At 40.1% G+C, this 27,047-nt stretch overlaps 1 protein-coding gene across 8 annotated transcripts in view; it reads left to right on the forward strand.

Annotated features, from left to right (window-relative positions):
- Nucleotides 1-27,047, forward strand: part of SYNE1 (spectrin repeat containing nuclear envelope protein 1) — a 317,660-nt gene that overhangs the window by 919 nt on the left and 289,694 nt on the right. For all 8 annotated transcript variants that reach the window (XM_044422636.1, XM_044422576.1, XM_044422595.1 and 5 more), the window contains exon 2: nucleotides 8,392-8,667. In XM_044422636.1, coding sequence (XP_044278571.1) covers nucleotides 8,601-8,667 — 67 coding nt within the window. In that variant the 5' untranslated portion in view covers nucleotides 8,392-8,600. The remainder of the gene's footprint in view (nucleotides 1-8,391; nucleotides 8,668-27,047) is intronic.

Raw genomic sequence — 27,047 nt, forward strand, 5'->3', positions numbered from 1 at the left:
AGAGTCCTAGATTAAACCTATTCATGTACTCTCTTTAAGCAGAAATGTTAGCAATCTTTTTTGGCATTGATGTTTGGCATTGAAAATCCACTGATTTCTCCATTACTCTGTTTGATGAATGCTGTTAGCTTAGCCTTGTCAAAATCTGTCCCCTCAACGATCTACAGTTCCTTCTGATCCAGGCACCTTAGGAAGTGTTTTGTGGGTTGGTACTTGAAAATAAAAACAACTTGCCCATAGGGTCATTCCCAACTGCAATGTCCAACTGATTACAATAGCAGCAACTAACTTTGCATAGAAAGTAGTTTATATTAATGCTAAAGAACTCACAGGCTTTCTATGTATATTTGTGTGACTGTATTTATAGTCATGTACCATGGATACCTACAGTGTGCTGAAATGATCCTCTTATTAGAACTTAACAGCAGAAACAAACACTACAATGCTAACCCTCTTGAGCATTTATAACTGAAAATTGTTTTATTTCACACAGAACAGGTGTATTGTAGGCTTGGGCCTATTAAATTTCCACCAACTAAAGTGTTCATCTAATATATTTTGAGAAGAAACACATTTTGGAAGAAACAAATATGCACTGAACATAGATTTGATCATGAATCAAAGAAATCCTTCCTCAGAGTGACAGCTTTATGCATACCTCTTGGGGAGAAAATCCAGCTGAATTCAGAGAGGACTTAGAAACATTTGCACTTCAAGGCTTCAGTCATAGGAAAGTTTCACTGAATTCACTGGGACAAAAGCTGAGGAAGTAAGCATAGGATTGCCACTTTACTATTGAACTGTGCTCTGGGAAAAGATGCTGGACTGCTTAGCTTACATGGTGAATGGCCCAACAAATATCTGAAGAAAATGTTTGATTAGAAATGTTGTTTCATTCCTTACTTATGGATCTGTTATTGCTGCTTATAGCTGCGGTTAGAAATCTGCAGCCCACCAGATGCTTAGGCTTAAAATTCACATCATCCCTTACCTTAACAGTGCTGCAGTGCTGATGGGAGCTGTAGGCCAAAATACCTAGAGAGGGCCACATGTTGCCCAATAGAAAGTTGCGGGGGGGGGCATTTTATGCTAGCACACGCCTACTTATTAACTTAAAGGTTATACCCGGTGTTGTCTTCTGCTACAGAAGAAAAGCAGAAATAACTAACCTAGCATTCCCAAAGGATTTGGATTTAGATTCCTTTTAAAACTTACTCTGCCTTCTGGAGCACCTCACCCAATGATCAAGCATCAGTAATCTGGTCAGCAGGTGCCTGTGCAGAAGTAAGTGCACGCTTCTGTGCTCATGGACTCCTCCTGAACAGAAAAGGGGCTTGCTTTGCAACAGAAATTCCATACTGGCATTAAATTGGGAATACAGTAAGATATTCCTAACCCCCATCTTAAGCCACCTACGGGGATAATAAGAGCCAAACAGCAGCTCATTCTGAAATTCTGTATACCCAAATAACATTGGGATGGGAAGGCAGAGCACTCACACTCATATCAGTTGTGAATTGCTTTTGAGTGCATGCGTGTGTGTGTGTGGGGGGGGCGGGGATCCTGATCCCTTTCTTGGCTGCTTAGATGCCCCCCTGGAACTTGATACACTTCCCCTGGTGTGCTGTGCAGCCCCATCCAAAGGAGCCCACCCTACAGTTTAAGGAACAAGGGCATAACCTGAAGAAGAATAGGGGAACGTTTGCAGTAACCATATTTTCCTGACTTCTCTTTTATTCATGATAAGACTGAGTATGGGTCCCAGCTTTCAGAAACATTTTATTGAGTGACTGACAATTCCACTTTTGGTTACATATTTTGAACTACAGCAAGATTGAACATTAATCTTTGAATTGTCCAAACCACATAGTTGAGTAAGCTGTAGGGCACATGTGTTATCTTTCAAACAGAATGATTACTTAATGAACAATAAATGTTAAAAGTAGAGTGTATTTTGGCTTGTTAAAAATGCATAGAAACCTTAAAGCATTAAGAGATTTTATTTAACTCCATGGCCAGATTTCCTGTTTAAGAAAATTGACTCAGCTCCACTAACTTTAATGAAGCCAGTGTGAATTACATAAGCTGATGATATGGGCCCTAGTGTCCAGGAAAGAAAAATATTTTCTTTGTCGCAGAGGGGAAAATTAGTATCATAATTTGTATTATACTTACAGGACACTAAACCTAGCAGTACAAGAAATAAAGTGTCATTCTGTGTAAGCTTCCTAGTTTCATCTGACAGACTTTTAATGGCAATATTGTAATACTATCCCGCAGAATCTACACTTATTTCCACAAATGCATCACCAGTAGTAGGAGTGCCTTTTGTTTACTGGGAAGCAGTACTATGCATACTTGAGATTAAGTCTTTATCTCAAGCTAGGTTTTCCCCTTCCCACTTCCAAAACAACAGACCACTTTCTGGCAAAATCTCTTTATTCTTCAATGCACTTCCAGTAAGCACAACCAACAAAGAATGAGTCTCTTAGCATGCAGAGGTGGTTTGCTGAATCCAATCTAGCAACTGTGTCTGAGCACCCTCTTTTTGAGTACCCCTGCCCCCCCTCCCATGATGGCCCTTTTGGAAATGGGTGAGCCTCTTCTCTGTCTATCACCCCTCTACCTGGTTGACCCATCTCTCCTGATGTCACATCATGGGGTCAAGCATAGTCAAGCGGTTTGACCGGCTGCAGGAGTACTTCTCCTACTCCCCTCCTTGCAGTTGTAAATCTGGACTCTTCTTAACGTCCTCCTGAACACCTGGGGAGTGTGCCCCTGAGATGTGTCCCTCTGTTTCTTCCATTTCATCTTCTGAGGATACTGGCTCCTGGGCCCCTCTACATCTGACCAGGCCCAATCTGCTTGACCTTGGAATGCACTCCAAGAATAACTGGCCCTTTCATTCCCAGCAGTCCCACTGAACACAGTACAATGGAATAGATTCATTTGTATGATGAAGATGGCGTGCCATATTCCATAGTCCATACTGTTTCAAGAGTGGTCACTTTTTGGCCAATCTTGTGTTGCGATACACCTACTTTCTTTTCTTCCACTGGTGGCAGGTGGTAGTGTAAAAGGGGAATGTAAGTGGTGAAATTGCTTGCCTGAACTACAATATCCACATGGACACAGTATACCCGGTGGCCACAATTTCCATGCTGATGAAGATACTGGAATGGTTATTGGGAATTCCATGTGATGCCATTGCTCCCTTTCCCACCAGCTTCTTCCTGCTCCTTCTTATCATTGCTACCACTTTTTGCCTGAAGGGTAGAGATCCTGTGAGCAAGCAAGCTTGCTTTTCTCAACCTTCTCACAAACACTGTTTGTCTGGGCGAGGTCGGAGGGAGATGTAGGTGTTCAAGCAGATTGCAATGGTGGGTCAAGTTCAGGTTGCTCCCTCCTGGGATTTGAGACCTTGACATGGGCCCAACCGTACAGACTCTTAGCTCCATAAAGCAGATGCCATGCAACTATTGGACAGTATCCATGCAGGTGCCACTAAATGTTAGCTACTTGCTCTACATCATTGTATTCCTTCACCCTCATAAATGCAGGGTTGGGCTTGCATTAGTATGAAATATGAATAGACCCCAACTTCCTTCATAATTCCTTTATAATTTTTGACTTCATATGTTAAAAATAGAAAGAGTTCAGCAATAAAGTTACAAGAATCTGAATATCCATAACCAAATATCTGCTTTTTGGGAAGAAAATATCAGACATAAGATACATATACAATTATTTGTTTCAGAAGCCTGGTTCTTAGGGTCAATCCAATCTTTAGCTCTTCAACTAGGGCACCAAAGCTGCCACACTTTTTACATTGTAAAATGCACACATGGAACATAACTGATGAGATTATCTTGCAATAAACCTGGGAAAATGGATCAAATTCTTTCTTGGTTGCCACTTTTATGTCGCAGAAGCTTTCCCATACCTACAAACCATTCTTAACAGATATACTATCAACCAATCTTATCTTTTGGTATCAACAAATCATTTTAAATGAGTAAGGCAGAATAGACTTGCATTATGCAGTGGTAATTCTGCTGAATTTTTAAGGTTGCTGAAATGGGCATGCTGTTGATGTGGTTTCCTATTTGCTAATGCTCTTTCCCTGCCCATCTGTTGCAGCTTAGCTTCCCTTTGTTTAGACAGGCCTAGCTTTCAACACCACACAAAGAGTAACATGTATCACACATATAATACACCTTGGAGTCTTACTTGAAGCTTAAGCAGATAATTAATTGCCTATTTATTGCTTAATGTCTTATCACACTTGGGTAAACTGAATAAATCCAAATAACTTAGTCACCAGGCAACAGTTTATGTTAAGAAAATGCAAATAGGCGATTCTTATTTATAACAAATCATGTTAATTTATAATAACAATCTGTTGTTGGTTTTGCTAATGTATTTGTATTGTCACTATATTACTTGAAAGGGCTAATATATGGTAATAGTGGGAACAATTTTATGCATTCAAGTAAAAACAATTTGAGTCATATTTTAAACACACACCAAATATTGTTTTTCCTTGCAAGTTTCAATATACACAAGATATATCATGTATGAATACAGCATGCCATTGTGTCAGTTACCAAACTTCCTTAGTTTCATACACCCTGCTATCCTGAAACCATGATGGGAAAGCTTTTTCCACCCAGGACCAAACTGGCACAAGGTGAGGATATTGCGGGGGGCGGGGGCACACGCCAATTGAGAAGGCACGGCCAAAATTGGGTAGCCACTATCACTCATTCTCTCTCTCTCTCTCTCTCTCTCTCACACACACACACACACACACAGACATGCACACAGGGCAGGGTACACCTGCATTATGTTTTTCTCATCAGGAAAGGTGAGAGATGAAGAAACCTGAAGGACCTTAAGGTATGGTGGTGAGATGAAGGAAAAGAATTTGCATACTTGCATCATAGTGCCCAAATCTGACCAGAAATAATGAGCAAAAGGGCCTATATTAAAACTTCCATGCACAAAAATACTTCAGTAGAGGAAATCACAAAAAATGTATATAATTTGTAAAGGGAGGGGGACACAGTTTATATATTTTCTGAAAAAATGATGAAAATATGCATGAAATGTAAGTGGATTCTCTTAATAAAAACTAATCTGTATGTGGGATAGACTTAACTTTGGATTTTTTTTTAAGTCTGAAATTGGACTTGACTGATTTGGCCATCCCTGAGGAAAACTTCATGTATTCTCATAGCAAGTTCAGCTGCCCAAGAAAGCTTGTCCCACATAACTAACATATAAATGTGTTAGTCTTTTAAAGGTTTCACAGTCATTACATAACTAGGAAGAGATGAGTGCCTTGCCTTCACTAATTTTAACCAGAATTGCAGTTAGGGTGGGCTGAGGCAGTAGCTGGCATGGCTTACGTGCAGAAAATGGCTCAGCAGATCTGTTCTGAAACTTGGCAGTGTAGGAAAGCCAGGTTTCGAATTGCCTATGCTGATTTTGAGATATTAAGTGTAAGAAATGGCTTCTTCATAGAATAAATCTACTGCATAGGATTTTTCAGGTTTGACCAATGACTGCAGTTTGATTTGTGTTTTCCCTGGTAGGCTTTGCCGGCACCAGACTCGTTCAGCTGATTTCTCCATTGATAAATCTGTTGTAAAAGGTTTTAGTGTTAGCACAGGGAGAATGTCTACAGAATGATTTGCCTTATAAGAGTACGACGTGTTTGTGGCTTTTATTAAAAATTCAAAATTTCAAGCTGTTTTAGTCAAATAGCTTTTTCAGCTAAGATGTGTCATTGCACATGCTCTGAAGGAAGCAGTGCTGACTGACAATTTCAGTTTGAGATTGAAGCAGGATGGCAGAAGGAGGGTTGTTAACCTGACACGTGGTATCTAAAAAAGGTTTTCTCTAATGTGCTGCCCTGCAGATGTTTTGGACTTCAACTCCCATCAGTCCCAGCCTGCATGGCCTGTGTTCACCAATGCAGAGAATAACAGTCCAAAATACCTGGAGAGCTCCAGATTGGAGGAGACCTCTATTAAGTTATTACACTTGACTAAGTACAGTTGTTGCAATGTATGGCTGTGAAAGTTGGACCATAAGGAAGACTGAGTGCCAAAGGATTGTGGCCTTTGAATTGTGGTGCTGGAGGAGACTCCTGTGAGTCCCTTGGACCGCAAGGCGATCAAGCCGGTCAGTCCTAGAGGAGATCAATCCTGACTGCTCTTTAGAAGGCCAGATCCTGAAGATGAAACTCAAATACTTTGGCCACCTAATGACAAGGAAGGACTCCCTGGAGAAGAGCCTAATGCTGGGAACAATAGATGGCGGAAGAAGATGGGAAGGCAGAGAATGAGGTGGCTGGATGGAGTCACTGAAGCCGTTGGTGTGAGCTTAAGTGGACTCCAGGGGATGGTGGAGGACAGGAAGGCCTGGAGGAGTGTTGTCCATGGGGTCGCGATGGGTCAGGCATGACTTTGCAACTAGCAAGCAAGCAAGCAAGCAAAGTACAGTTGCGTGTATTGCATATTCTGATATGCATTTTCCTGTCAGGGAATCTGTTGAACCAGCATCAAAGGTCTCCAACTTGGAGTTTTGGTTTGAGAGCAGTTCTTCTACTTGAGGAAAGGTACCAATGAAGGAATGATCTCTCTCTTTTAATATACAGTGACAGTCAGACAAGTTTTTCTCATGCTATACTAGTAGTATATTCAACATGCTTAACGTAATTTGAACCCTATGACACCTAGTCCTTTGTGGTTGATAATCTGTTAAGATCAGATTGCTTACAATCTTTAATCAGTGCTACTGTTATGTGTATTGTGAATAGCTGCTGACTTTTACATAAAATACTGTCCTGGGATTTTGTATAAAACACTTTTTAAATCAAAGATGATTTTTGAATGTTCAGCACTGAAAAGGTATATCAACATGATCAACAAATCCTGTTCCATCGAGGTATAAATGATACCTGTGGGACCTATATGGCATTACTACTATACAATATTTCCACCCATGCTGGGCAGTTGCAAATTTACCTGATATAACTGGGTTATACATGCCCTATGTAAATCAGAATAAATTTTGATCAAAATATGCAACAGTAAAAATATGGTGGATAAAGTAACAAACATGGGTATTGGTGTTCCATCTAATAGAGGTATAGGATTTGAAGGCACCTCATTATTTAACTACTTTTCAGTGTACAGAAGTTAATATTGTTTACCACCTTTGAACATGTATTTAAGCTGCGGGGGGGGGGGGGGATTGAATAATAGATATGTTCTGTTCTCTTTGGTTTTTCAACCTTTTAGGCAGCTTTGCTGGGAATACAGAGGTGGCTGTTGGTCTCCTGACATAAGATAGTAAATGCTTAGAGGGGTTGCAGAAAGAGCAGATAAATCAGGAATGAATCGGTGTGATGTGGCCATTCTTGCCCATTGTGTTTTGATAGTCACATTTTCCCTTACCACCTTGCTTGTGCTGCTTGTTTTCCCCATTCTCCTTAAGTTTACCTTTTCCTCTCCATATACACCCCCTTAATCTTACATACCCCCCTTTTAATTTATTGTGGCTATTTGAAGGCTAGCCTCCATATTTGCCCCCTTTCTCCTACCATTGTTGGGTAGCAATTTATTTATTTTGGAGTGTTTCTTCAGCTCTTCAGCTTCTTGTTTCTGGCTTGACTAGGAGAAGAGGGAGCTTCTTGAGTAAATAAAGTATAGCTACAATTGTTGCATTTAAGCATATTGCTGTCTAAAGCAGACAGTGTGGTCTCATGTCCCAAAACTATCAGAGCACAACACATACAAACTGTAACAAAAACTTTAAAGCCCAGTTTAAAAACAGCTTGCATCGCAACCTAAAGATGTTTGCAGATGGGAGAGTGCATAAAGGATTTGTGTCAGCCTCGTTATTGTATCAGCCTACATGTCGCAACCCCAAAAGGTGAATTCAGTATGTCAGGAAGGTAGATGTAGGCGAGCAGCTGAATGCCTGGTGGGTGACGTAGCCAGAAAATGGTGCGTGCTTAAATTCCAGAGTTTTGGCCACCCCACCTCTCCCATTCATTTCCAACTATATAATCGTGCCATGATGCAGCCATGCTGTATTACTTGCCGGAGAAGTTACAAGGATGTGTACTGCTGCATTGACACGAAGTCTAAGGCCAGCCCACAACACACAATGTGCTGCTGGTCTTACTGTTCTTGTGCAACAGACTTTGTGCTACTTTCCCAATGCAGTAGCTTACAGAATTAGGTCATTAGTCACCCGGGATAGCAAGGCAATCAGAGTTTTCCATGCTTGATCTAGTGGCAATAAGGTAGGCTATTTCTATACCAATGATTGCCAGTGTTCTGTAAAGCCCAGTTTTGTATTGATTTGTCTTTTCAGGTGTGACCTGAGGTCTTCTGAAAGAGAGCAGCCCTAAAGCACTGACTGTGGAGAGCTGCACTTTTCTTGGCTGAAAAGCTGTCGTGACTTTCCGAGGCATATGCTGCTGCAGGGTGCAGCTAATGATGCTTTGCAAAAAGGAGTGATTGAAAACTTGCTCCTTGAAGTGGATATTGTGTATATTGAAGAAGTTCTGCCACACAGTCACAATGGCCTCATCAAGGCTGGTAGCAAGAACATCTCGGGATATTGCTGGTGTCATGCAGAGACTCCAAGGTAAGTGACTGAGTGGCTCAGATTTGCTTGATTTGTTCCTTCAGATGTTATTGAGAGCCAGTGAAGCTATTTTGCTGTTGTTTTTAGTTCTGTGAAAGTAGAAGGCAAGTCCATAGGGGACCTTTTGGCAATTCCTGTTGAAATAAATAGGACTTGTGCTCTTGCATTTATCTGCATCCAGGAGGAATTCTGTTGCCAGTTCCTAACTTTGTGCTAGAACTGCAGGGACCACTTAAAAGGATATGTGAATGTACAGAGTGGTATTTTGACTTAAACACTGCACTGCAATCAGTAATTGGACCACGACATCTACTTGTCTTGAACGTCTTTCTTTTCAGCAATTTGCCTAGTTGTGGGTGGAACTTGACTTCTTGTGTTGGATCTGTGCAGTTGAGTTGGGATTCTCTTTTAAAAAGAAAGCATTATTTGATTTAATCAGTTCCATCATCACCTTGTGGGACATATCTGGCTGGCTGGCATTAAACAGGGGTAGGCTAGTCACATCCCAAACATCATGCATGTCAGCAGGGGCATTACAAATGGCCTGAGATTGAATATTCTCCCACCAAAAGCCCCCAGCCCAATCCCCAGGTAATCCAGCCTCTCAGGTACGCATGGGGACCACCTGAATTCAAATGCGCCGATCAGCGATTGCAATGGGAATTTCAACCCAATAAGCAGCTGTCATCACTGCCTGGTCATCAGGGGTATGAAAGGGGACACCACCATGTGCTAGCGGTCAATGCCCCTTTGCTGTGATCAAACTTTATTCTGGAGAATAACAATGCAGATTAACATTTCTCTGCACCATGTGTTTAATAGGGTGAAGCATGCCAGGGTCGGCCCACTAGGGCCTCATCTGTTCCCAGAGTGGCAAATACGAAATTTAAAAACTACCCCTGTTCATGTGTAATAGCAGGAAATCATGGGTTAAGAATAAATAATGGGTTATCTGTTGGTTACTTAACCCATGATTAATCCATAGTGACTAGAGTTTGATTTCTGGTGTAACTTTGCACATCATAAATCAAACTCCAGTCAGACCAATCAGAGGCTAATTATGCAAAGTGTATCACTCTGTCAGTGCATTGAACCTTGAGAACAAAAATGTTCACCTTGATTTAAATAGATAGGACTTATTTAACAGAAAAGGGTCAGAAGGCACATGGCTCCTCTTTTATAGTATCTTCAGGCTTCTAACCTATTTGTTCACATCCTTGTCTCCCAACTGTATTGTCATTATCTGGTTCCTGTTGCAAGATCAAGCAGGATTTTAAAAACACCGTCTCCGCTGAGTACAATTCTTTTTTTAGGCTATGGTCCTGCATTATGGATGAGCAGACAATCTGCAGTGCAGTCTCTTTCTGGCCTTTATGAATTTAGAGGTTCCTCTCTAGCAGATGTCAAACATAAATTATGTGGGAATTCTAAAGGACCCTGTAAACCTGAAGCACAGGTCTATACAACTTGTCCTCTATCATGCCAGAGTCATCGGTACTGCACAGCTTGTACTTTATCAGACCAAACACAGCCCGCTAATTATGGATTGTGGCCTGCAAGGTAGCTGACTCTTTTCCTTAATTCTGCCAGTCCATACAGGCCTCAGGAGAAAGAGCGGATCTACTCCACCTATAATCCTACCTTATAGTATAGTATAATGTTCCTTCTTTTGCTATGATCATATTTTAGTCATTTTGCACAGTACAGAGTAAAACAAATCCATTTAGTTATGATTTGCTTTGGTTATGACTTCTTCCCCTAATTCTGTACTGCAGCAGAACACGAAGCTGACTCTAGATTTCCCCCCATCTAGTTTCTAGCATAGATTACCCACTGAAAGCGACCAAAGCTGTCTCTGTTCCTTATAGGCACAGTGGAAACACATCCTCTGATATAGGGAAGCACTGACCACTATCCTTATCTACTTAGTCAGTTGCAGTTCTCATAAGGCAGAAGGACAAGGGTTAAACACACATGGAAATTCTAATCTCACCCACATCCTCAGACTGAACCGCTGAGGCTTCTCACGATATCCTTCTGAACTGCTTCTGAATTTGCAGGGACCCTTTTATGATGGTTTGAGGCCTGACTGGGATAACATTTCTGGAAGGGAATCCTTGAAGACTTTTGCTCAACATCCTTGCTTTTGGGCTGTGGTGTCCCATAGGGTCCCATCTCACCCCCCAAGTTATTTACATGGACACTCTGGGTATGGTTGTCTAGAGTATTGGCACTTGCTGCCACCAATAAGCAGATGATTGCCAGCCCTTGTCTCTCTTTTCTATCTAAAGCTGTTGTCAAGTTTTGAATCACTGCCTAGCATCAGAATGGAAGAGGGCAAACAAAAGGGAGCCTAATCCAGCCAAGTGAGTGGCTGTCAGATTTTACCATGGTGGTGCATGCCTTCCTTGCATCTCATTTGGATTATGAAAACACACTCTATGTGGAGCATTCTTTGAACAGCTCTTGAACATTGAACTGCACATTAATGATCAGGGCTTGTTATAAGGAGCAAGTGATTTCTGTGTTCCAACAGTTCCTTATATAACTTGGGACCAGGTTATCTAAAATATCTTTTCTTGTTATATGAACCTGCTTGTTATCATCGGATGAGGCTTTTCTTTCTGTCCCACCAGGAGGAAGTAGGAATTAGAGGGGGCCGCCTTGGTTGCTGCTTCCAGGCTCTAGGAAAGTTTGCCCAGAGATGTCTGTCCTTCTGGTTCTGAGATGGAGAGCCTGCAGTGGGAATGCTCTGCTGAGAGCATGAGGATTTGCTTATTGTGACCAAGACTTGCTATGGTCCCTAACATGATAACAGTAAAAATAAAAAGTACAACATTTTTACAACATGAGAAGGTTAGGATGTGGGGGTGCTCCTTATCACGATTGTCACTCCCTTCCCGCTTTGGGAAACAATTCAAACACAGGAAAGGGAACAAGCGGCAGTGGAAGGAAGAAGAGGTGTCCAGGAGCTCTAGGTCCTGGGTCTTTGCCATGGCATAATCCCTGGGAGGAGGCCAACACCACCAATACCCAGCACTGGCCTTGAGCAATACAATTATAAAGTTGGGGGTCTTGCAAAAAGTGTTAGGAAAAGCCCCATCTTGTTATAAAAACAATCATTTATTTTGACCTTGTGCCAGTTAAATGCTGCTGACTCCTACTGAGTCATAAAGTACAAAAACATCAAAATAATATACTAGGAAAAAAAGTGCTTTGCCACACTTGCTTTCTTAAACTGCAGTACTAATCATTGCTACATAGATGGGAGTACTATTTAAGTTAGTGGAATTTTCCTCTAAGTAATTTGGGGTTGAGTGAAGAATTACATAGTTAAGGTTTTCTGAAGGTTGTTGTGTCCTGTCCTCTACACTGCATGAAATGATTCACACTTAAACACATTTAACATTTTTGTTAGTTAATTTTATTTGTTTCATATGCTTTCCTCCCCAGATCTTGGGGGTATTTATGAGTCAGCCCATTTACTCTTCACAATAGTTCTGTGATTCAGGCATCACTGAATGATAACATCTGCTCAAGGTTATCCAGTAAGCTTTGGGTACCGAATGCCTGCCTTTTGAAGCTGCCTTTGGTGAGTCAGGCCAGTACCAGCGGCATATGATCGAGTCTGTCCTGACATAGCTGAAGTACAATAGTGAGGTCTCACTGAGCTTCAGTGTGTGAGAAACTTTTAAAAGCATATACTGGATAATGAACCTGACAAAGAATGTGGGCTGAGCTACTGTTCTTCTTCTTAGGAATAGGTGTGTATTTATTTTTATGACCTTTTTATATAATAAGAACAGAGCAGCTTACCAAACAAATAACATGCAACAAGAATAGTTCAAATGACTAAAATCAATTTCATATATTAAAACTAAGAAGAGGACAAAACTAACAAAAAAGGAGACTGATCTTTAATTTACACTAAAAGCTAGGGATGTGTGAATTTTGTTAAAGCTGTTCCAACTGGGTTTTGTAGATTGTCAGGCACCTGCATTTGATTGTATGCCCATTAACAGAATCAGATTTTTCAGTGTCGGGATGTACAGGAATGGCATTCCTGTTCACATATACATGCTTCTGTTTCTCAGAAATTAAAAAACAAAAGCAGTGTGCTAGTCTACAGAATCCACTTGACTCTGGAAAAGCAAGGCTGCTGCAGGATCCACAGGCTGGGTTCTTAGAAATCTGTACTTATTAGAATCCACTGTGGTCTTAGGAACTTGGCCTGGTATAATCACATTGTTTATCAAACGTGTATGTGCATATGTGTGTAGAGGGGAGTCCTTTTTATATGCAGTACACAGTTACTTCCAAGTTCAAGACTAGGGAGCAAAAGTTACTGCGTTTGTTTATTAAATACTTTTTAAATGCTTCCCTTCAGTATAAATATTTTTCAGGGTGGCTTGCAAATAAAAGAATCAAGATACATTAACAATAAAGGCTAAGGAAACAAGAACAGTCACTACTACGCTCAGCCTCTGGGGCCTTTCTCTGGGTGGCAATCCCTCAAGAGGCTTGGAGTTTGGCAACTAGGGGACGGCCTTGGAGTTTGGCAACTAGCTTTGGACAGTGGTGGCCCCTCACTTCTGGAACAACCTCCCTCCTGCGGCCCAGCTGGTGCCAAATTTGCCATCTTTTGGACATGAGGTTAAGACAGTCCTCTTTGCAGAGGCCTTTGAAAACCTCCCTGGTCTTTCGGGAGCCTGATACAATCAGCCAGGTACCTTCCTTTTAATCTTGGCTGGGTCTTTTAAATTTTTTCAAAATTATCTTTTAATATTCGTTTGTGTTCTTTCAAAATAATTTTAATTCTTAATATTTTTATCTATTGTGTTTATTGCGTTTATACTTTATTGCAAACCACCCAGAGAGCTTTGGCTACAGGCAGTATAGAAATGAAATAACTACCATAAAGTGGCATAAACTTGTACAGTAAAATAGTTTAAAGGCCTGAAAAGATGAAAGGGTTGTTTGTTGTTGTTGTTGTTTTTGGCACTAAAAGAATAGTAGCGTAGGTGCCAAGAGAACCTCTTGCGAAAGAGCATTGCAGAGCCTCCATGAAGGGAACCCTTTTCACCTTTGCTGTCTGCTTAGTCCAAATTCCCTCCAGGGATACATGGAGAAGGGCATCCCATTACAATTTTGGTGTTCCACCAACCTCACTTCAGCAAAGGTGATCTTCGCAGTTATCCTGTAATGCCCTGCATCAGTCTGGGCTGCTGGACATTGTGGGCAGTTAGGTGGTGGCCCTAATGAGTCAGACTTCATGATACCCTTGTGATCAAGGTATCTTGGTTTTTTCTCTTGCTGAATAAGAGGCTAGTTGGCAGGCATCCCTGCTTCAGCACCTTTCTGAACAGCTTCAGCTCTCGTTTCAAAGCCAGTCTTTTAGTCTAATGTGGATTCTTGGGATAATCAGAAATTGTGGAAGCATACGTTAACATCACTGAAAATGCATATGGCCTTGGAACAATCCTGAGCGTCAGAAGATGCCTTGCAGTGTTGGTATTCCACCATAACTTACAATGTTATAGCAATCCATATACTCCTTTTCAAACATTTGTTTCTTAGTGCATTATGTCTTAGGGTATTAGTTCTTAAGAGGCAAAAAAGAAGAAGAAAGAAATAGCACTTAGAAAGTTGAATGACATTTAAAAAAACCTGTAGTTATGAGGTCTGGCAGGTGACAAATGTCGACTTGTTCCAGTTGCAGAGCAATTTCACTGTGGCAGAGGTCCTCCCACACACCTCCACCTGATCCAGTCTGACAGCTCTCACAGGTGGGCAAAGGAGGAGGGCCTCTCTTGCTGATCTTTAAGGTCATGCAGGCTGATATGTGTAAAGGTGGTTCTGAACTGAACCACTCCGCAGCTTCCTCCACTTTGCAGAGAGCTCATATTTCCAACCAGCTGCTGCTCTGAGAGGGTGCATCCTCTTGCATGGCAGAGAATATGGGATGAGAGGAAGTGGCTGCCAGGCTGGATGGGAGATCCTAGGGTGAGTGCTCTTTTAAACATCAGAACCACTAAAGATTTATCTGTATACTGCTGGTTGTATATAAATATTTAATCTGGAGAAGAGTAGCAAATGAATGAGTGACTGAAGCAGCTGTTACAATATTACTAAATAGTTTGGTAGCTTTTTACTGGGCACTTTATAATTTCCTGCATTGCACTGTTTAAATTGGGTACCAGCACATGTTTTTTATGCCTTATTAACTGACAACCGAGCAACTCCGTTTTCAAGTTACAATTATGCACAATCCTCCACATTCCAAATGCTCTCAGGATTGATACATACTCTTCACTATTCTCTTCATCTTGGTTGTTAAAAACAAAGCCGGTGTAGTTTGGTGACTGCAGAGATCTGTTGAAATAAGACAGTCTGCCAGCTCCAACCTCACGGTACCCATCAGGCCTGACTGACACCTGCAGTTGGTGAAGCTGAGCCGCACTTCGGGATGCCCTCGCTCAGAAGGGCCCGTCTGCTTCTGAGCCTGACCGTCCATGCTGACATTGCTCTGCCTAAGGCTGCAGTCCTCCAGACAGACCAGTGAGGAACGTCATGGCTGACCAGAGAATTGAACTCACCTTAGGGTGGTGTGTTTGTAAGAACTGCAGCCTGTTCCACCAGTTTTAGCCACTACACAATACAGGATCGTAGTAGCCAAATGTAACTCGTAGAAGACTTACTACTCTACAGTCCCCAATATTTGTTATAATTCAATTATAATATTAGCATTTCACCCATGGAAGAATGCCAACTGGACACAAGCCATAAATGAATGGATCAACCTAGCTATTCTCCAGGTTCTTCAGAGATAACTCACTATAGTCAAAGATAGTGATAATTTTTAAAGCGTACTCTGATTTAAATTGATTCACAATATTTGTATAATGGTAGTGGATTTATTCATGTAGGGGAATAAATCTAGAGGAAAAAATGGACATTTTCCATCCATTTTTATTACTAAGGAAAAACATGCCATTTTTATACTTATACTTGATAAGCTAGAGCAATTTAGAGAAGGCTCTGTAATCTTATGTAGAGATTTTAATAGCTGTCTTAATTAGCATCAAGATATAAAGAGGAAAACAAAGCATGGAAGTTAAGGAAATGATGCCTTAGGTAATAAAATCTCTGCCAAATTAATAGGTGTATAGAAACATATTAATCATTGAGCTAAAAATGACATCTTCTTTTCAGGTCTACATGAATCCTTTACTTGGAGTTGTTACTTATTTGCAAAGATCTGTAGGGAAATCTTTCTGATTCTTCTGTATGTTTGAGGCCCAGTGATGCCTTTTTTGTGATTTACAAAAATATCATGTGCAAAAAGCAGTATATTAGACAATTGGAGACACGACATGGCATACTTATAAAAGATACTACATTATTTAAAGATAATAAAATAGATACAAGGAAAAATATAATGGGGTGCATGCATTCATGCATTCATTGTATTTCTATCTTACCTTTTTTCTTTCCAAGGAACCCAAGGCAGCTGACATAATTCTCCTCCTCTCAATCTTATCCTCGCAACAACATGGTGGTTTTATTGAACTAGCGCCTTCAAAAAATAGAGAAAGCCTGGGATGTATAGTGGGAGGTGTGGAATCAGAAAAAAATCAGGTTTCAGGATGGTGCAAGGAGCAGCACGGGGGTGAGGGTGGCAGGGACGATGGAAATTAGGGAAATCCTCTTGAATGACCACCATTGCACAAATTCTCCTTTGGATGAAAATGTTTGCTCTTCAGTAATTCACAAAGATATGCTCTCATTATGCGGTGCAATTGATGTGATACTATGTACTACATATCCTTGTCATTCTACCTGTGGGAAAAAACCATCTCCATTTCAATATGCCAAGAACTTTGTGCCATCCATTTGGAGAAAGTATCTAGACAAGAAGATTCTAGATGAGTGAGTATCTAGACAAGAAGATTGCAGAACTGACAAAAGTAGAAAATCTAAGATAAGGGGGGAAGACCAACATTTAGTAAGGTCAACAGATAGATAATGCAAGGCAAGATCTTGAAAGCCAAAATCACTTCCTGTTCCTTTTCAAGGATATTCAGAATAGGAAGATTTTTCTCCTTACCACACCCAAATTTACAAAGCAGTTTTTTGAAAACTTCACATACAAACAATTCAAGGTATACTATGCATCTTAAGTGTATTACGCTCATCCCACAAATGTGGCTTCAAAGAAATCCATCTAACTTTATCTTATGAGAGAGTGTTGTCTTATTCAAATGCAGCTTAATCATTTGAAATACATCTCTGGGAATAAGGATTCCAAATAAGTAATAGAATCAAAATTGCCAGTTACATGGTAATGTATCTCATATAGTATAGTATCTCCAATAAGCATCAATTCAGACTTTGACCAGTTAATTGAATAACTAGATGAATCAGCAAAAGTATTGATTGCATGCATCAAAGCTAGAATGGATGACTGGAGTTTTGAAGCAAACAATCATCCTCTTAAAGAAGAATGCTGCATTCTGGACTATCATGCACAAAGCTGTGAATACTATTATTATGTCTAATAGCAAAAGACAGAGGTTTCAAACATAAATCAGATATAAGTGGAGAAACTGAACAACCTGTCCAGTACTTCTCTGAAGCTGAAATAACAGGCTAGCAGTTATGCTGTTTAATGCCAAAATTTTACCAAGAAGTTCACCATATTCTAAATATTCCTCTCTTAAGCAGATTAAAACAAATTCCACTTGCTGTGAAAGAATATTATTCAATTCATATTTTATGTTATGCATTTCCTGATAAATGAGTGAAATTGGGCTAATGATGAACTGAATTGTAAGAGATACATTTCTTTAAAAATATACAACAAATATCTTTAATATGTTGTTACTGACAATATCACATATGAAAGCATCACTGCCCTTCAGCTCAGTGGAACAAGAATCAGCAGTACACTCTTTAATTTAAAATACTCAAATAATTCAATAGAAATTTGGTTTTTAAATACATTACTGAGAAGAGAAACATTGAAGTGTCAGAATCTGGAGAGCCTTCACAAATCTAAAATTGCAACTCCAGTAAAATTGGGACTTGATCTTAGACTACCAGGTTAAACGTGTTCATGAAGATGTAGAAAACAGAAATAATCATAATAATTTCTGATAAGCCAGTGGAATAAAAGTTAATTCATGTTTATCAGGTCATAAAGCTGGCTAAACATTGATCACTCTGAGTCCAGGCAAGGAAGTCTGAGGTACAAATCTCACCAAAATTTGTCTCTTCAGAACAGACATCATCTTACCCAGCAAAGGAGTTAACGTTACTTTAAAGTTTCAACGCACAATCAAATAACCAAAGGCAATATTAACTATTCTGCTAAAACATTCATGGAACATAACCAAAGAATCATTATTAAACTCAAACATATCAATCACAGCAGTTACGTTGTTGGTGTATTTCCTAGCCAGATCAAAAGGTAATCATTATCAAGAATGACCAGCTGAACTGAAAAAGTGCTGCTTATGACAGTCCCTCTGAATTATATGGAAGTAACCGACCAATAAAAACCAATCGAACCGAAGTAGTGCCAACAGTTTCCACCAAAAAAGAAGATTCCATAAATATAGTGTATTTGGTATGACATTTTTTTTAAAATTTGGTGGAAATTTTTAATTTTTTTTAAATTAAAGATATCAAATGCAGTCTTCTCATCTCACCCCTAACAAGTTGTACTTAAACAAAACAAAAATAAGGTAAGCATTTTAGAAGGTATTTGTCTGTTTATTTATCTGTTAAGGTATTTACTTAACACCTGTTAAGTATATTGAATCCATATAACCTTCAAACTGTGAGAATAGAACTAAACACTGAAAAATAAAGCATGGCCCAATGCCCAGACATTTATCTGCTTAAACAGCATAGACATTAGCTAAGAGCCAGAGGCTGGCCAAAGGCCAATTCAACTTGTTGTGGGGGGGAAGGCATGGTAGAAGAAGAAACAGACATAACCTTGACCCAGTAAGAAATTACCCCTTACCTTTAAGGGACTGGATCATTGATCTTGCTAGAGAATACAAAAAATGACTGGGTAACATGATATAATAGATCAATATCCTTTGCCAAGATGGTTGCTTTCATAAATTGGCTTCTCCAATTTGAGATTGACTTGCCTATAATCTGGATTTAGAACATGGTTTCATCACTGGCAGGGCCTAAATAAAGTTTTCCTTTCTGTCCAGCCCTTAGCAAATATTCTTTAGTGGAACCACAGAAAAACTGAAGAACAGATTCTATTCTCTCATGGCGTTAGGAACATCATCGTCTTTTTGGGTATCAATCTGAACACTTGGTGGTAAAATCAGTAACTTATGGTAAAACATATCAATAATATCTGCCGGAATAACCTGTATAGGTTATTCCCAAAGTCTAAGGACATGTAAATTAGCTCTCAGAGGAAAAAAAAAGTTTCTGGAAGAGAAATATAGACAGATAATGCACTGTGAGTTGTGGCCATTACTTTCTGGTAGTCCCTGAAATCCATCAGTTTCAGGGAGCATTATTGGAATCAATAAATCCTGGAGAGTTTTGACAGAATCCTGCAACAGCACAATCTATTTAAACTAATAATTAAAATGTTACATTTTTCAGCAAAACAAGATCACCTTCATGTTCAAGCTCCACTTTTCAAGTTCCAGAGTACTAATCTACTTGGTTAAAATATATTTTGAATCTTTCTCCTACCCTGCTGTGAAACAATAACTCATGGCATTGGCTAACAGTTTGTATTTTAAAATATATATTCTGGAATGAGAACAGGAATGAAAGCTCAGAGGAAAATATTACTCGAATAAAGAATGGCTAATTCTGAGGGTACACTGTGTAAGTCATGAATTGGAATTACAGGACAGAGAAGATTAGTGGAAAAACTGAGTTGAAAAATGATGCAGAGTAAGAGATTTTATATAGTTAAAACCATTGAGTTATACTTTTGTGGTTTAATTTCATAATATGTCAAACTTGCATTAAAGAAACAAGCTTTAAAATGAATCATCAGCAGAAGTAACAACATGGTTGCTGTTCACAGAGGAGTTAAAACTATTGAAGTAGTCATTACAAGAATTTCATTGCCAAATGCCTGAAAGATTGCCATCACTACACCCATTCTTAAAATGGCTGTAGAATAGAGATGGGTGAGCTTTCCAAAGTTCTGCTTGGTTTAATTTGGAAATTATTCTCTCAAATTGGAAGCATATGGTTCGTTATTGTGAGACAATGTCCAAAGTGTTGGAAAAATTCTCACACCCATTCCTGCCAGTCCTTCTTTCCCGTCAAACTGACCCCCTGAATACATTTGCCTTGGCTATCCTGCTAGTGGTTGGGCCAGCAGAGCCAATGTGTTCTTCCTCTCTCCATCTTTGTGTTCCTTACTGGCTAGCCACAATTCCTGGGATGGGAGAACATGGGAGATGCACTTTTCCTCACAGTTGTTGTTAGTCGCGAAGTCGTGTCCGACCCATCGCAACCCCATGGACAACATTCCTCCAGGCCTTCCTGTCCTCCACCATCCCCCGGAGTCCACTTAAGCTCACACCAACTGCTTCAGTGACTCCATCTAGCCACCTCATCCTCTGCTGTTCCCTTCTTCTTTTGCCATCTGTTGTTCCCAGCATTAGACTCCTCTCCTGGAAGTCCTTCCTTCTTATTAGGTGGCCAAAGTATTTGAGTTTCATCTTCAGTATCTGGCCTTCTAAAGAGCAGTCAGGGTGGATCTCCTCTAGGACTGACCGCGCCTTGTGGTCCAAGGGACTTGCAGGAGTCTCCTCCAGCACCACAATTCAAAGGGCTCAATTCTTCGGCCCTCAGCCTTCCTTATGGTCCAGCTTTCACAGCCATACATTGCAACTGGGAAAACCATAGCCTTGACTATTCGCACTTATGTTGGCAGAGTGATGTCTCTGCTTTTTAGTATGCTGTCTAGATTTGCCATAGCTTTCCCCCCACAGGAGAAAGTGTCTTTTAATTTCTTGGCTGCAGTCTCCATCTGTGGTGATCTAGGAGCCCAGGAAAATAAAATCTGTCACTACCTCCATTTCTGTAGGTGTTTTAATTTGTGCCTTTACTTACTTATTTATTTTCAATTTATATTTATGTATTTCATTTATGTATTTGGAATCTTTTGTATGCCATCCCATTCGCATGAGCCTCGGGACGGCTTCCAGCACAATAAATAAACAAGCATATAAACAATACATATTAAAATCTGGATTCACCCTGGCTGTAAAAATTAAAACCAATAAATAATATTAACAGTTATTAAAATATTGTTTAAATAAAAGGGTCTTGGCCTGGCGCCAAAAAACAACGGCGCCAGGCAGACCTCTCTGGGGAGCACATTCCATAAGAAAGCCCTCCTCTGGGTACTCACCCTCCTAATATCTTTCACAGAGGGTTCCCGGAGGAAACCTGCCTTTTATATCCTACCTTTTTCCTACAAAGGGCTCAAGGCAGCTTATATCTCCTCTTCCATCTTATCCCCACAACAACAACCCTGTGAGGTAGGTTGGGCTGAGAGTCTGTGACTGGCCCAAAGTCACCCAGTTGGCTCCATGGCTGAGCAGGGACTAGAACCCAGATCGTCTGAGTCCCAGTCCCATGCTCTTAACCACTACACCACACTGGCTCTCCAGTTTATCCAGCCCATTGGGGCGGCAACCCTTCCTCTGCTCTCAAGGACCTGGACAGATAATTGAAAGAAAATAAGGCGTATGTCTGGCAGGCAGGGTGGCAGTGAGTAGTGTGAAATTCATCTCCAGCTCTGACTTTCATCTAAAGTAATAAAAGTTAAGCTGTGAGTATGACAGTATATTTCTCTTCATTGCTTTTGATGGGAATGTATGCTTTCTGCAACCATGGGGACAAGAGGACAATGCCTTATGGGGTGTGAACTGGTCTGAAGACTGGAAAGAAATGCTAGGAGGATATGAAGCAGTGATTTCCATAAAGCATTAGAGCTGAAACTGTTGCTGGCTGTAATAGCCAGAATTTCCTCTTCGTCATTCAGCTCTAAGGTAGTCTGACTATTGACTGTCAAAGACTGTGGGCAAAGAGGAGGGAATGTGGATTTTTTGTCTGACATGCTTATGTGCTTCCTGGGATGTGTGTCTATCCGATGTAACAGACTGAATGCTAATCTAGATGCAACCACTCACATGTGCTGTATAACCATTCCCCCCGACCGCTCCGCTTCTTAAGGGCTGTCAGAGCAACCCAGCACCAGTGTTTTATGGATAAGTAGCTAAATATATACATTTTGGTTCAATGTCTTTGATCTGCCTGCGAACATTATTGCAATAGCAATGCATAATACAGCTCTTCCTATGTGACTTTTGTTGGTCTTTCCAGACATAACATAGCTTGCCAGATACTTAAAGAATATGGTTCCAAGCTCATGTATAGATAATTCATGGAGGGAGGCACAGGATTTAGCTTGCTTTTTTGCCTTTTCTGCTTTTTGTATAACACAGACTGATAATGAAAGCTGAGGGGGGTTTTTGGTTGGACTTCTGTAACTTCAATTAAATTGAAAGCCCTTACAGCTGATAGTGCAGCTAGTTTTCCCCTAGTCATTATTTCTGTCTTTTAAGTGCTGTCTTCTTCACTTTTAAGCATGTTCGTCTGTCCCTGTCATGTAGGCTTAGAAGATGCAGCTTCCAAGAAGCCAAACATACTTTGATAGGTTAGTTTTTTCATATTCTGTTTAATATTGAAGATGCTCATAGCAGGAAGCAAAACATTTCCTTTTGGATGTCACGCTGAACCATAGCTTGGTGTCACAAGAGTAAGTTGTTATAAGTCTTGGGCTTACTTAGTTTCTCTTTTCTTAGCAGAAGTCACAAGAAAGATCGTGGAAAAGTTTGTTGGCGATTTCATTAAATCATGGCTTAAATTGTCCGCCAAATGTTGAATGTTGAAAATGTTAATGTTATCCATGGTTGGTTTGAAGAAGTGAGTGCGAAGTTACCATAGTTTTAGCTAAACCATTGTTGTTGTTGCTAGTCACAAAGTCATGTCTGACCCATTGCGACCCCATGGACAACATTCCTCGAGGCCTTCCTGTCCTCCACCTTCCCCCGGAGTCCACTCCAGCTCACGCCAACTGCTTCAGTGACTCCATCCAGCCACCTCATCCTCTGCCGTCCCCTTCTTCTTTTGTGTCAGTTGTTCCCAGCATTAGGCTCTTCTCCAGGGAGTCCTTCCTTCTCATTAGGCAGCCAGAGTATTTGACCCTAAGTATTTGACTTAAAGGGATGCATGTGGCGCAGTGGTTTAAACTGCTGTACAGCTGGGCTGGTTGATTGTAGTTACATTTAAAAACCATTTCTTAGGTTTAGACAACATGACCAGCTGTAGTCATTCTAAACTGGAATCAAACTCTTCCAGATCCAAAGTAGCAAGTACTGAAGCTGAAAAACAGTGTTGTTTTTCATCTGCTGAAGATTTTTAGCATCAGAGCCTGCTGAGTCCCACCCAACGTGCAGCTGAAATCCATCAAGGCTCCTGTCAGAGCCTGTTTCTGAGGAGTCACTTGCTCTCGGAAAGCTCTTTTCAGCAAACAGGCACTCCTTACATGAGTCCTGGAGGCCTGCTGTTTGAGGCAGTTTTCCTAGGGATTGTGGCTTGCTCAGCCTCTTCCCCTGAACAGTCTTCTCTTCCTGACAGAGATGGCCCTGTAGCCATCTGCCCAAGGGCCCAGGCTCCTCCTGGTCTTCTACCATGGGTGGCTCAATGGCATATGGATCTCTGAGCCTGAGGTCCTCCTCTTTCCTCCAGCAGACATGGCAGGTTGATATCTTGCATTTAATGTTAAGATTACAAGGAGACAGGCTGCACATTCTATAAAAAGGAACGTTCATTATGTTCCCGTTAACTCATCACTAAAACCAAATTAAGAGAAAGCAAAATAAAATGAGTAAAAAGCAGATACATACCTGTCAGAAACCTGAAGCAACATGTGTTTGATATTTAATGTTTAATATTTAGGAGTTAGTTGTGTGCATTTTTCACACTGAAATATGCATTTATCTTCACTGTGCCTCATGCATAAATAGAAATTTAACCCGAGCTGACAACCCAGTTCAGCATAATGTGTAGCATAATTGAAAATAATCTATTGCAAATGTGACCTTTTAGGAGATTATATTGCATATGAGAGCATTTTGCTATGTCCAGCTGCTTTTAAAATGCTGTATTTACCCCAGCAATTAGTGAGTGGCCGACTGCTATCAGTGGCAGCTATAAGAAGCTTGGTGGATTTACCTTTTCATCACATGCTAAAAAATGATTCCTTATGTTAAAAATAATATGGGGAATATTGACAAATGTATCTTAAGCTAATGGTTCACTTCTCATCCTCTCTATATTTAGCATTCACATACTTTCAAGAACATGGGGAAGGACTGATAAAAACAAAGCAGTCATCCTTAAACATTGGCATGCATTGGTGTTGGTCAATCCTGACTCAAAAATGATATTCAACTTCAGCAATCAGAGAAAGCTTGATTTATAAGATACTGTAGATGAAGGTGCTCTTAGAAATATGTGTGGGTTACCACATTCTGGAAAACATATACAGCATTATTATGGTCATGTGTTCCATTTTCACACAAGAAGCTCTTCAGCTCTCAAGATGAGGAGGAAAAATATTATATTAATGCTAGAGTTTTCACAAGCTTACAGCTCACTGGAGCATAAAATGAAAGTGTAACATTTGGTCTCATTTTAAAGAAATAATTATGCCTACTATAAAGACTGGGCATTCTGCAAAGAAGTTTACAGTAATGAATAAAATCACAATAGTTTTGTTGTACAAATACACAACTAGTAAATATATTGAAGAGATATTTATTAACATTTTACTAAGCACCAAATGATCAATCAAGATGATGATGCAGTTCTTTGGTAGAAGAGCTCAGTACAGATATAGGCAGTTCTAATTTAGTAGCTATCAGGTTAATAACTGTTCTGCATCTCAGATCTTTTATCTATATAGACAGACTGACAAACTGATTGTGTGGGTAATTGTCAACACTTTTGGTGAATTCTAGCTATTTCACCTCTGTTGACAGATGGCTTCCATCAGGGGAACCACTGGGCAGAGGGAATATTCAGTAATTCCAGTTGTAGTGGAGGGACCCTCTGGAACAGATAATTGGGGGTAATACAGGGCGGAGGGCGAATCAGTGTACATTGCCTCCCCTTGTGCTTGTTTTGGCAGGAGGAAACAACTTGGAATTCAACTTTAGTATCAATTTTACAATCTTTAATTTTATATAGAGCTTTTCAGATGTGTGTGCACGTCTATATGTCTTCCCTCAGAGGTAATATTTACACCAAACTTGAGAAAGGTCAGTAGTGTGAGATATAATAGACTGACAGTATGGCTACTTATTTGTCCCTAACAATAAGCATTTTAGGATATAGGACAGGACATAAGAAGAGCCATGCTAGATCAGGCCACGCTTCCATCTAGTCCAGCATTCTGTCCACATTGTGGCAAGCCAGCTGTCCACAGGATCTCACAAGTAGAATATGAATGCGGCAGCACTCTCCTATCCAGGATCTCCAGCAACTGGTATGCATGTAGGCTTTGGAGCTAATATATCAAGGTCAATCTGACTACTAACCCTCCAATGTGCTTCCCTGCTAAAAAGACCGTGTAGCATGTCCACAAGGAAAATGGACAGGAATGCAAACGAGCAGGACATGGAGCAAAGGAGTGATCTTTGATGCCCCTTCCCAGGTTGTCTGCAGTAAGAATGCAAGCCATCCAAAGAGGACCACCTTTCTACTCTAGCATTACTACTTCTGACCATGATGGGGATTTTCTGTGTTGCCTGAAACAATAAGTGCTCTACAGAAAAGACTAGTCATCTAATTATGCCTATATCTTCATAGTCCAGGAAAATGACTGTCAAGCTTTAAAACATGATGAGGAAAGAAAGATAACAAGACTTCTAGCAATGGGGTTGGTTGTTTAGCAAAGCTCCATGATGAGCCCAACAGATGATTGGGTTCATCATGGGTACTTAACTCCCTCTTTCCCCATTGGTTCTCCTTGTTCTTCCAGTTGATATCCCAGGGTTCACCATGGGGAGGAACAAGTCTCCTTTCTCTGACAGCCATGATTGTGGGGCTACGTTGTTTTATTATTTTGTATTTTAGTTTATTTTTTCCACTGAGATGACAAAAACCAGCTGGATGCCCTTAATGAACAGGCTTGAGCTGCCTTATAAAGTGCCCAGAAGCAACATGAGGGGCTGTCTGCACCAGCCCGGACTATCTATCTATCTATCTATCTATCTACCTACCTACCTACCTACCTACCTAGTACCTGTGAACAGACACAAATGTTATTACTCTTAATAATAAGAACACGAATAAATAGTCCTCGTGGCACAAACAATGGTAATTGGCTTGGTACAAAGCTTCAAGTTCCGTCTTAGAAAAATGCATGTCCTCTTAGGAGGTCAATAATTTTTTTCTTTTAGAATCCATCCAGCCTCCTGTGGCATTGAATCCCACATATTGTAGAAATGTGTGTGCAATGAAAAAAATCCTCTTCCTATATAATATAAATAAAACAAGCGGTATGAATACTGACATGAATAAGATGGACTGCTTTCTATAGTAAATACTTCAGGTTTACATTGACTTGTAACTTACTATGCTTACTAGAACATAAAATGGAATATTATTCCATTATTATTATGCTTGCTATTACACTTGAATACTCTACAAATAAATTTACAGTATTGTAAAGTTAAGAAATGGTGTTCTTTGTCTTGTAGACATATGCTTCTAACATCATTAATATTTTACTAACTATGCACCGATTATTTGATTAGAAAACAGTGTTTTCTGGGAGTTAGTAGTTTTTTGCTGTTTCGTTTTATTTTGTTTTCTAACAAAAGTAATTTTCTGTAATTAACTTAAGGCCAAAACTGCATGGAAAAAATGATAATTGAGAATTGTTAAAATACTGTGTGAAATATTAGTGGAAATATTTGCTGTATTTTATTTAATATATTTACCTGGAGGAAATGGGGTTGCAGAGAGTCAGGCACGACTTTGTGACTGAACAATGACAGCAACAATTTAATATATTTATATACCATTTTTCTGTAAAAGCATTTGTAATAATATGCATTTTATAATTGTGTCTCATCATCTAAGACACATGATTAAAAAGGAACTAAGAGGAAGGGGGGAAACTAGGTCAGGTACTAACTCCTTTAAATTGTAATATAATGAAGCTACCTACTGGCCATTCCAGGAGGCAGTACTGAGAAGAGAGAAAAACAGCTTGTTCCAGAGAATTAATGAAGCTT

The sequence above is a fragment of the Varanus komodoensis genome, unplaced genomic scaffold (assembly GCF_004798865.1).
Source record: "Varanus komodoensis strain SLA01 unplaced genomic scaffold, ASM479886v1 scaffold1, whole genome shotgun sequence".
Taxonomy (NCBI): domain Eukaryota; kingdom Metazoa; phylum Chordata; class Lepidosauria; order Squamata; family Varanidae; genus Varanus; species Varanus komodoensis.